General features: G+C 47.8%; 2 protein-coding genes across 3 annotated transcripts in view; both read right to left on the bottom strand.

The window, feature by feature from the left end:
* Positions 1-6,759, bottom strand: part of LOC108251759 (actin-associated protein FAM107A) — an 11,526-nt gene extending 4,767 nt beyond the window's left edge. Inside the window, exons 1-3 of one of the 2 annotated variants that reach the window (XM_037975559.1) lie at positions 6,662-6,759; positions 5,247-6,467; positions 281-344 (exon numbers count right to left, since the gene is read on the bottom strand). In XM_037975559.1, coding sequence (XP_037831487.1) covers positions 281-344; positions 5,247-5,270 — 88 coding nt within the window. In that variant the 5' untranslated portion in view covers positions 5,271-6,467; positions 6,662-6,759. The remainder of the gene's footprint in view (positions 1-280; positions 345-5,246; positions 6,468-6,661) is intronic. The other variant, XM_037975560.1, reaches the window with a different exon arrangement.
* On the bottom strand, positions 6,689-10,456 carry mkrn2 (makorin, ring finger protein, 2). The gene is made up of 10 exons (XM_017404970.3): positions 10,306-10,456; positions 9,730-9,858; positions 9,513-9,622; positions 8,594-8,722; positions 8,320-8,495; positions 8,178-8,243; positions 7,962-8,110; positions 7,253-7,363; positions 7,021-7,165; positions 6,689-6,937 (listed from the first exon to the last, which is right to left on the bottom strand). Exons 1-10 carry the CDS (start codon positions 10,329-10,331, stop codon positions 6,770-6,772), a joined length of 1,209 nt encoding a protein of 402 aa, XP_017260459.1. The 5' UTR covers positions 10,332-10,456; the 3' UTR covers positions 6,689-6,769.
* Between the last annotated feature and the right edge of the window lie 153 nt (positions 10,457-10,609).

Genomic DNA, 10,609 nt, shown 5'->3' with positions numbered 1-10,609 from the left:
AGAACTGAACCTGCAGGACTGAACCTGCAGGACTAAACCTGCAGGTATTAAACCTGAGAGGTTCTGATGAAATGGTACCAGACCAGAACATGTTTAGTTCTGATGGGAACTTTATCATCTCTTAATTCTGTTTTAAAGTGTGAAAAAGTGACTGTGGAACATCAGTGTTCTCCTGAACTGGCCCCTTCCATCCCATCACACCTTGAGGAACCAGAGGTTACCTTGATAACAGAACCTTAATTCTGTCAGGACTACAGGAACCTCAGAGTCACAATCTCACCTCTGCTGGTTGGTTGCTTTCCCGTCCTCACAGCCAGAGGCTCGTGGTCGATGCTGTACGACTTCTAGAAAACAGAGAAGAAGAAGAAGAAGCTGAGTGGAACCAAGGACTAACTGACCCAATCGTGTTTGAGGTTCTGAAAAATGAAGAACTGGATCAGAAAGTAGTTGAGAGTCTGAATGAAGTTTGTTCAAAAACAATCAGAATGAACTTTTACTTTACAAAGAAAAACTACAGACTTGCCTCCCCTGCCTCCCCTGACCGCACGTCCCTGGTGACTGATCACTAACAGAGGACAGGTGTGGATGGTGACCGATTACTAACAGAGGACAGGTGTGGATGGTGACTGATTACTAACAGAGGACAGGTGTGGATGGTGACCGATCACTAACAGAGGACAGGTGTGGGTGGTGACTGATTACTAACAGAGGACAGGTGTGGATGGTGACTGATCACTAACAGAGGACAGGTGTGGGTGGTGACTGATTACTAACAGAGGACAGGTGTGGGTGGTGAGGCAGTGGACAAATACTGAGCAGAGGAAAGGGGAATAATAGCAACAGTTACTAAGAGAGAAAAACAGAAGGAGTCTAGAATGGATAATAGTTATTTCAAGCAGTTTGAGGAAAGCCTTGTGAGACAAACAGCTGTGAACATGTCTATAATATCATGATCAAAAGGAGAACAACAGACTATCTGGCAGTGTATACAGTTGAATTAACTGCTATCATATTAGCTTTAAACTGGTTGCTTGCTGATAATATTGGAGGAGCAAATAAAGTTATAGTTGCTTCAGATAGTCAAGCTGCATTACTGAGTATAGTAGCTGGAAGATCTTGATCTATTATTAAGAATATATCACATTCTGGTCCAGCTGTTTTGTTTGATTTGTCTGCATTCCTGCTCATGAAGAAGTACATATTTTAACTAAACAGACCCTGAATTTAGATGTAATTAACCTAAATATTCCTCCAAGCAAATGTGAGGCAAAATCTTTTATTCAAAACAAAATCCTTAAAGTGGGATAACAATGATACTGGTAGACATAATATTCAAAAGAATGTGGAAGGTAACAGATGTAGGGTCGGAAGCCGGAGAGAAGACGTAGTAATATCACGTCTGAGAACTGGCCGTACAGGCCTTAATAGTTCTGCAGGTTAGGTTCACTGGTATCTCTTAAATGTCCCTGGGTGTGAGGGAGAGTGTGAATACTTGTTTGTTTCTATGTGGGCTGTGATGGACTGGAGACCTGTCCAGGTGTCCCCGTCTCTCGCACAGTGATATATATATGTATATTATTATATTTGCTCTGATTATCACTGATGTCCACACTCCGGTCCGGTAGGTGGTGGTAAATGCACCTTAAGTTGGTTTGTCAACCTCCAATGAAATCCAAAAGAAGAAGAAGAAGATGATGAAGGTGAACAATGACAGGAACACAGGGAGCAAAGACTTACAAGAACAAAACTAAGCATGAGGACAAACAAATAGCAGAAGAAAAGAAACAATAAACCCAATACAAACATAAACCTAAAGATACCCAAATCCTGAGAAAAAGCTGGAAGAAAAGGAGAGCTGAAACCTTGCAGCTAAAACTGCTCAGCTCGAGTTCTTTGGGTTCTTCAGTGACGGAACGTTCTTCATCACTCAGGAGGAAGATGAGCTGTGGCTCAGTCCGGTTCCTGCCGTCTTCCCACTCCTTTCCCAAACTCAGCATGCTACTTTTAGCTTTCGGCTAACCTTTTGCTACTTTGAGCTCATGTTTTGTTTTGGTTGATGTTTCTGCAGATGTTCATTTCTCTGGTTCCTCTCAGCTGAAGCTTCAGGCTGGAATCAGCCAAAGTTTTGGTGAGAAGAGTGTTGGTGAACAGCTGAAACTGAAATAATCCCTGAGCTGCAGAAGCTGAAAGAAACTCACAGATTTAACCCTTTAGGAGGGTCATATGTGGTAAACTACATTTATTGCTTAAACAACAAGACGTGAAACTGTAAAAACATTCAGCTGGTGGACCTGAGATGGACATGTTTGTAAAATAAAATATTTAAAAGTGCTGTCTGTGCAGGAGTGGAAAACAAACGTTCCTTTAATAAGACGCAGCTCTGAAAGGCTGTATTGTTATGATCGTCATGTGAGACGGGAAGCGTCAGCTCGGTAACCTGATCCCATCAGGTGAGCAGGTGAATCTAACAGCCTGCATCTGATTTAATACAAATACTTTAAACTCTCTTAGATTTTACAGAACAGACTTTATTCTCAGGATGATTTATGAAGCATTACACCATTTTTACCTTTACAGGAAAAACTACATGAACCTCACATGTAGAAAATACCTCAGAGATTCTGTTATGGCCCGGTTCTGACCCAACATTCCTCTCATCTCCCCATGAGGAGGAGCAGCTCTCAGAGAGGGTCAGAACCTTCAAACCAGGAGAGCTGGATCTGAGAAGAACCTGACCCCGGCTGGACACACAGACCTGCAGACCGGTTCAGACCAGCAGCACCAGAACCAGTACCAGGTCCTGTAGGGTTCCAGCACACTCTGACCCGTGGCTGATCGGACCCTGGATCAGCTCCATCACTTGTTCTCCTGCTTATAGAGGAGCAGCTGAAAATGTTTCCCTCAGACCTGAGTCACAGCCAACTTCACAAACTCCCTCACAGAAAACAGGATCTGAGCATCGGAGAAACTAAACGTTCCCCATGCAGCTCATCAGCAGTTCTCAGGGTTCTGTCAGTGTCACTGATCCAGACAGAACCGCAGGTAAGCCTTTACCTCCTGCCCTGGAGTTTCACTGAAATCCTCGTCTTTGTGTGGAAACTGTTTCCAGGTTTTACCAGCAGCCCAGAGAATCTGACAGCTTCATGAAATAAAAACACATGTAATGTTGGTCGGCGCCATCTGCTGACCGGCACTGAAGCTTCGGGTCAGACAGAACCCTAAAGGGAACGTTAAAGAACAGAGTCCCAGCAGATCTGCTCTAGAAGTCTAAAGTCACTGTGAGGTGAAGTTATAGCAAAATGAAAGTTCATCTTTCAGTTTGAAGGTTTTGTTTCTGGACATAATCAAAGGGATCTTTATCGGGTTCTGAACGATTCTGATCTGACCTCAGGTGAACAGAAACATCAGCAGGTTCCACCGAGTCGCTGTTTATTACACAGAAACTAAAAGTTAAATCTGGTTCCAGCCTCAGGATCAGGTTCTGCTGAGGTTCTGCAACGGTTCTGCTGCAGGTGTGAGTTAACACAACGCCAAGGTGGAAAGACATCAGCAATGACCTCAGAGAATCAATCTGGGAAGGGTCAAAGGTCATTTAGAGTCCATGGTTCTACAGAGAGAAAGATTATTCACAAGAGGAGACATTTAAGACAGAAAATTCACCCTAAAGGTGGAACCAGAACCTGATGTCAGCAAACCTCAGTGAAGACCTACAGAACGCCTGAACTGACAGTTATTGCTGCTACAGGAGGTTCTACAGGCTGGTTCCAGATCTGATGGACCTGTAGCCGTGCAGGAAGGATTTCAGTGTTGGTCAGATGTTTGGACTCCTCTGGGCCACCGTACAGAGTTTGTTCTCTCGACGCTCTGAGAACATTTATTTGCAGCAAAATGTTTCTGTGAGATGAAGTCTTTATTTCTGTGACCTTTGACCCTTGAGCTGCTGATGGTAAAACATTGAACTAAAACAAATCTGATGAGTGGATGTGATCATGACAGTCATCTTCATTTGTCCGTCAGCTGTTTGTTGCCATGGAAACAGACACTCCCTCCTGGATGAGGGCGACACACCTCATAAGTGAAATATTTGTGCGTTCTCAGGTTTCCTGAGCCGAGCACAAACTCTACAGGCATTCAGGAATTTCCTGCACACACACGCGCACACACACACGCACACACACACACACGCGCGCACACACACAACCTCCTCAGGTGGTAAACAGCCTTCTGATTACATGGACTCAGTTTCATTTTCTGTCCAGATGTTCCCAACATGAACTCCGACATGCAGCTCTTTGACCAACAGTAGTTCTGCTGTAACCATGACAACAAACCTTAACCGGACCACACTGTCACTTTATGACCCGGGTTCCAGTTCCTGTCCCTGAGGCTGACACCCTGTCTACTTTAAAACTTTCCTGTTTGATCAATCCTATAGTTAGGGTTGGTTTGGGTTTCCTGAGCTCTCCCTTAGTTCTGCTGCTGGAGGACAAACTGTCCACATGTCCTCTCATCTTTACTTGTTGCATGAAACTAATTGGATCTTTCAGGCTGAAGCGTTGGTCCTCTGAGGCAGAAGAACCTTTTCCCTGAACTTCAGACAGGTTTGGATCTTTGGCAGAACGTCAGTATCTGAGGAGATGTTTGCATCGTTTTAACTGTTTGTTGTCACACTGAACTAGTTTTGTGACAATCAGATTTTGTGTGGCCACATTTTATTTCATCCTCCTTCATCTTTAACTGATCCTAACTAACCCTCAGGTCCCGTATCCGAAGAACCGGACCGGCCCGGTAACTGAACACTGGCTGAGCAGCAGTTTCTGTGATGGAAACACGTTCAACCAACAACCATCCTTCTGCTTTGCTCTTTGTTTTCTTCCATACTTCAGTGGGCTCAGTAAGCTGACCTCTCTGATGTATTTTAGTTTTTACGGTTTCTCTGTGAAGACTGACGACGCAGAGGAAAACCCGACAGAACCGGTCCTCATTTCACACAGAAACTCGTTATTATCTGAGCTGTTCCAGCAGATGCTTTAAATTCTTTCCGACCAAGTAAACACCAGAAACAGCAGAGCAGGAACTGATGTTTATCAACCAAATCTCTGCTTTGTATCAAGCCCCACCTGCAGGGTCAAAGGTCACGGTTTGGTTCCAGTTCATTCTTCATGTTTGTTTAAGACTCATTGATCAATTAAAACCTGGTGACTAATCAATGGATCAAGTTTAAGAGTCCACTGAGCCGCACTGACCTTCTTTCCATAAACAGCTCCCATTATTCCCCCGCAGTGAGTTCCTCTGCTGTCCAACACTTCAGGACCTCCTGACCGTCTCTGGGTCTGTTAGTCCACCACGGGTCAGCGTCATACCAACAGCCAGGCAGAACTGAAACCGTCCCGAGGAGGAGGAAGAGGAGGTGTCCGTGCCACCTGTTCCCACATGATTCTCTGCTCTCAGCTGTGAGGAGTTAAGGTCCTCGGACCGGATTAATGTAATCAGAGGAGACAAGGAGCCAGAGACCAGTAAAGTCTGGATCTGGACTGTTCTTCAGAAAACAGGTTTACAGAAGGATTCTGTTGGTTCTGAAGTCCAAAACACCTGACAGATGAACAAACATCTGAACCATGAGTTAGTCCGACATCCAACCATCCCGGTTCTCCAGGAAATGATGTTCTGAGGCTCAGCCTTCATACGCTGCCAGGCCTGCGTGTGGCGCTGGAACGCTGCCACAAAAATCACCAGAAACAGGAAACAAGACGTGGAGCACAAACTTCACACGGGCAGGGTTGCTAGATAGGAAATGAACTATTGTACTATCGCTTTCAAACCATCGTATTCTGAGTGACGAGCACTTTCTCAGAGCGAGGTGTTGTGATTGAACATGTGCACGGATGCAGTCTGGAGCGTGGAAACGTGAAAACACGGAGGTGAGCTCGGGTTGCTGCTGCATGTTGGAAACACTAACATCAGTCTTATCATCTCCTCATGGACAGACCAGCTGACGCAGGATTTCACACCCCTGCTTCCCTTGGGTTTCAGAGAACATGGGCTGTGTAGACCAACGGCCGAACGGCAGCAGCGTCACATAAAACTATTCTCATTCCAAATGATTTTAAATACTTGATGTATAAATAAAGTGATCAGAACCTTTTTAGGTTACTTGTTGTAATAATAATAATGAGTTTAGCTTTATTTAAGGCTGTTCATCGGTCTGCGTGTTCGATGAAGCTCTACAGGATCCAAAGGTTTTACTGCAGAACAAACACGAGCAGGTGATATGGTATTAGCGGGGTCAAAGGTCAGATTAGCGATGGGTCTATAACCTCGATTTGAAAAGGTTCTGTTAAGGCTGTCCCTATGTGGACGAAGCCTCAGCTGCTGCCAAACCGTCTTTAACTCAATATGTGTCAAACTGACTGACTTACTGTCATTTCTGTCTTCTGAGGTGGATTAGCTGCTGCGGCCATCTTGAACTGTTAAAAAAACAATCAGTTGTAGATGTGCCTTCACTGATGACTTTTTGACAGTTTCATTCATGAGATATTTTGCTGACAGACTTGCTGTCACTCAGGTGTGAAAATAAATCCAACAACATCCAAAAGGTGATTTTTGCCTAAATTTACTTTTATACAATAAATAAAATCTGTTTTTTTCTCGTTAATCAAACCTGCAGAAACGAAGTCAGACAGGAAGCTGCAGAGAGGTCACATGATTTAATCTGAGGAAACATGGCCGTCCCACTGAGCCGCAGCAGGATCTGCTCCGCTCCGCCTCGTTACTGCTCGGAAGTGGGCGGAGCCTCTGCCTCCTCGTTGCTCGGACCTGACATCTGCATGAAGAGCTCCCGAAGCTCTGTGATGTCATCATCCATGGACAGTAGGGGCGGGGCCGACTGCTGTTCGCGCTCCTGGATGAAATCCCACAGATGGACGTTGTTCATGAACTGAAGACAGAAAACAGCGTTAAAAACTACAAATCCCTGCTGGGATGGACTACAACTTCCAGGCAGCAGCTGCGCTTTCTGACCCGAACGTTTCCCTCAGAGCTCAGCTGTTTCCGGGGCCGGTCCGGTTCTGCTCGGGTACCATCTGGAAAGGCGTGAAGATACAAACACTTTCCTCCGAACGGACAGGAGCCGCGGCCCTGATCGAAGTACTTACAGGCCTTCTTACTGCAGACAGACGCCACAAAACACTTCCTGTTAACACTCAGCTCACTGGCTGACAGCAGGTAGGCGGGGCTTAGACAGGAAGCTCACCTAACACCTGACTTGAAGAGCTCAATCAGGTGGTCCTTCTCTTCTTGATCCTCCACCCAAAAAACTGAGGGAATGACGAATTCTGAGATGACCCGACACTCCGGACATGACCTGAGAGGAGACAGACGATCAGAACCACAGAACCTGCTACAGAACCTGCTACAGAACCTCAGCAGAACCTCAGCAGAACCTCAGCAGAACTCCAGTTTAGGAGAGATGTTAAAGTTCAATTTGAATTTGTTCCCATCAGCCTCACAAAGAACCTGATCCAGTTTCTTCAGCTGAAACCTGGAAGATCAGCTGATGGATCTCTCAGGTTCTGGTTCAGTTCTTTGATGGATTTTGACTTTCAGATTCTGTTGATCTGCAGGAGAGACGCAAGACGTCTTCTTTAGTCTTCCATCTGTCCAGTCTGTCCAAAGACCCGAGAGAGCCATCATCTTCCAGAGTGTCTGGACCTGGACTGTGGTCTACGCGGACCGGACTCTGCTCCACGCGGACCGGACTACCGGACTATGGTCCACGTGGACCGGACTCTGCTCTACGCGGACCGGACTATGGTCCACGCGGACCGGACTCTGCTCCACGCGGACCGGACTCTGCTCCACGCGGACCGGACTATGGTCCACGCAGACCGGACTATGGTCCACGCAGACCGGACTCTGCTCTATGCGGACTGGACAATGGTCAATGTGGACCGGACTCTCACTTGATGATCTTGTTGCAGAAGGTTCTGGTTCCACGCCACTGCCGGATGCAGGTGAGACAGAAGATGTGACAGCAGGAGGACAGAATGCCGAACCTTCTTTCCGACGGACTCGCCTTCTCCACCACCACCTCCATGCAGATGGAGCACACCTGAACGACAACAACCGTCAGGACAGCCGTCACCATGGAAACGGGTCCAGAGACCAACAACACCCACCTTGTCCTGGCTGAACTGAGCTGCGAAGGCCTTCTCCATGTCGGCCTCAAACGCCAACAGACACGCCTGCGGAAACACACACGGCGCTGCGTTAGGCTCCGTCCATCCTGGATTCAAACAGAAGTCTGGGAGAAGTGCTAACCTTCTCGTGCAGTCTCCTCTGCTCAGCGTCATAGGGGTGGAGCACGTGCAGGCCGCACACCTCACACAGGTTGCCATGGAGATAAGTGCACCTGTCCTCGTGGTAACACTGTCCCGCAGCGGCGTAGGGACACAGCTGCGGGGCGTCCTGGTAAGCTCCGCCCAGTGGGAGAGGCTCTGCAGGGTGAACAGGTAAACACAAGTCTATCTACACACACACAATACTCATGACATCACACTAACCAGCCAATCAGATGGCTGGGTTCAGTGCACACCTGGTTCCAAAGATGAGGCCTCCAGCCCGGTTCTGATGGCAGCCACGTACGACTGCGGAGCCGCCGCAGCCAGACCCGCGAAGTCCAGACTGTCTGCTGGGCCCCCGAACGCACCGTCACTACCCAGAGCTAAAGGACAAGGGGTGTAGTCAGAGAGGGGGCGTGGCCTGTACTGTCACATGTTCAACAGTCTTTGTGTCACCTGATCATGTTTGCATCAGTCCCTGACAGTCTCACCTGTCCTTCATCAGTCCCTGACAGTCTCACCTGTCCTGTATCTGTCCCTGAGTCTCACCTGTCCACCATCAGTCCCTGAGTCTCACCTGTCCTTCATCAGTCCCTGACAGTCTCACCTGTCCTACAGCAGTCTCACCTGTCCTTCATCAGTCCCTGACAGTCTCACCTGTCTTTTATCTGTCCCTGAGTCTCACCTGTCCACCATCAGTCCCTGAGTCTCACCTGTCCACCATCAGTCCCTGACAGTCTCACCTGTCCTTTATCTGTCCTACAACAGTCTCACCTGTCCTTTATCTGTCCTACATCAGTCTCACCTGTCCTTCATCTGTTCTACATCAGTCTCACCTGTCCTTCATCAGTCCCTGACAGTCTCACCTGTCCTTCATCAGTCCCTGACAGTCTCACCTGTCCTTTATCTGTCCCTGAGTCTCACCTGTCCACCATCAGTCCCTGACAGTCTCACCTGTCCTTCATCAGTCCCTGAGTCTCACCTGTCCTTCATCAGTCCCTGACAGTCTTGCCTGTCCTAAAGCAGTCTCACCTGTCCTTCATCAGTCCCTGAGTCTCACCTGTCCACCATCAGTCCCTGACAGTCTCACCTGTCCTTTATCTGTCCTACAGCAGTCTCACCTGTCCTCCGTCAGTCCCTGACATATTTGAAGACTCGCGGTCAGTTTGGTACCTCTGTCCTTCAGAACCAATGTCTTCTTCATGCCACTTTTGCCTCTACCCGGCAGGTCCTCTGAAGCTCCGCCCCCTCCTCCTCTGGACGATGGTTTCACATGATCATACCTGCACACATGCACACACACACCTGTCCACAACCAGAAGTGATGCAGATGTTTTCCTTAGCTGTCAGGATGCCGTGTTCCTGTTGTTACCTGTCAGGTGTGTCTCACCTGCAGCGCTCTCCGTAGGCACACGCCCCTCTCTGGTAGTACTTGCAGATGTTTGAGGGTTTACTGTTGTTCAGGTCATGAGAGAACAGACAGCGGCTGCCCTCCCTGCACACACCGTGGAGGAAATACCTGAAACACAGCACATCTGTGAACCTCACCTTACATTTACCTGTTCTGTTTATTACTCATTCTTTTCTAACCTGGGCTGTTACAGAACCACACCTGTTTCTTTCTACAGAACCGAACCTGGACTGAGAGCTTCGTCAGCCCGACCGGACGACTCTTGCGTCATCGGTGACGTAATGAGCTAGACAAGTGGCCGGAAGCTGACGGTTTCCACGGTAACAGGTGATTCGTTTACCGCTGATCAACTGATCAGTTAATCGATGAGACAGCCTGACGGTATGTCTCCTCACACCTGAGCCGCCTCCTTTACAATGCGCATGCTCAAAACAAGGTGAGTGAATAATGCGAAGCTAACCGCTAAAAACATTAGCAGGACAACAGGACGGCAGCGCGTGCGCAGAAACGCGGCTCGGAAAAACAGGTAAGAGACTGACAGAGCAACGCGCTCACCTGCAGGTGACCTGTTTGCTGCTCATCTTCCTCGCGGACTTTCACACTCACAGCTGCCGGAAGTTTCCTCTGAGTGTCCCCCTCTAACAGGTCCGACGGAGAGCAGCAGGAAGGTTCCGCTGCGGAGCATCAGCGCCCTCCTGTGGTTCTGATCAGAATTCTGTGGAGTTCTGATCGGGTTCTGATCCATCCTGTTCGTGTTCAGCTAATTACTCAGTTCAGACAGAACCGGTTCCTCAGAACTTTTTCTTCTGATGTTTTCCTGTTTTTCTCTCAGTCATTATATTTTCTGTTGACCTGTTTC

The sequence above is a fragment of the Kryptolebias marmoratus genome, linkage group LG4, assembly GCF_001649575.2.
Source record: "Kryptolebias marmoratus isolate JLee-2015 linkage group LG4, ASM164957v2, whole genome shotgun sequence".
Taxonomy (NCBI): Eukaryota; Metazoa; Chordata; class Actinopteri; order Cyprinodontiformes; family Rivulidae; genus Kryptolebias; species Kryptolebias marmoratus.
This window is presented reverse-complemented; position numbering and strand designations above follow the sequence as displayed.

What these genes read in the sequence shown, in the direction of transcription:
- mkrn2 (XM_017404970.3), bottom strand. Translation starts at nt 10,331, where the DNA reads ATGAGCAGCAAACAGGTCACCTGCAG. An exon ending in AGCAAACAGGTCACCTGCAG is followed by an intron (nt 9,859 to 10,305) that starts GTGAGCGCGTTG and finishes GCTGTGTTTCAG; the next exon opens with GTATTTCCTCCACGGTGTGT. An exon ending in ATTGGTTCTGAAGGACAGAG is followed by an intron (nt 8,723 to 9,512) that starts GTACCAAACTGA and finishes CTTGTCCTTTAG; the next exon opens with CTCTGGGTAGTGACGGTGCG.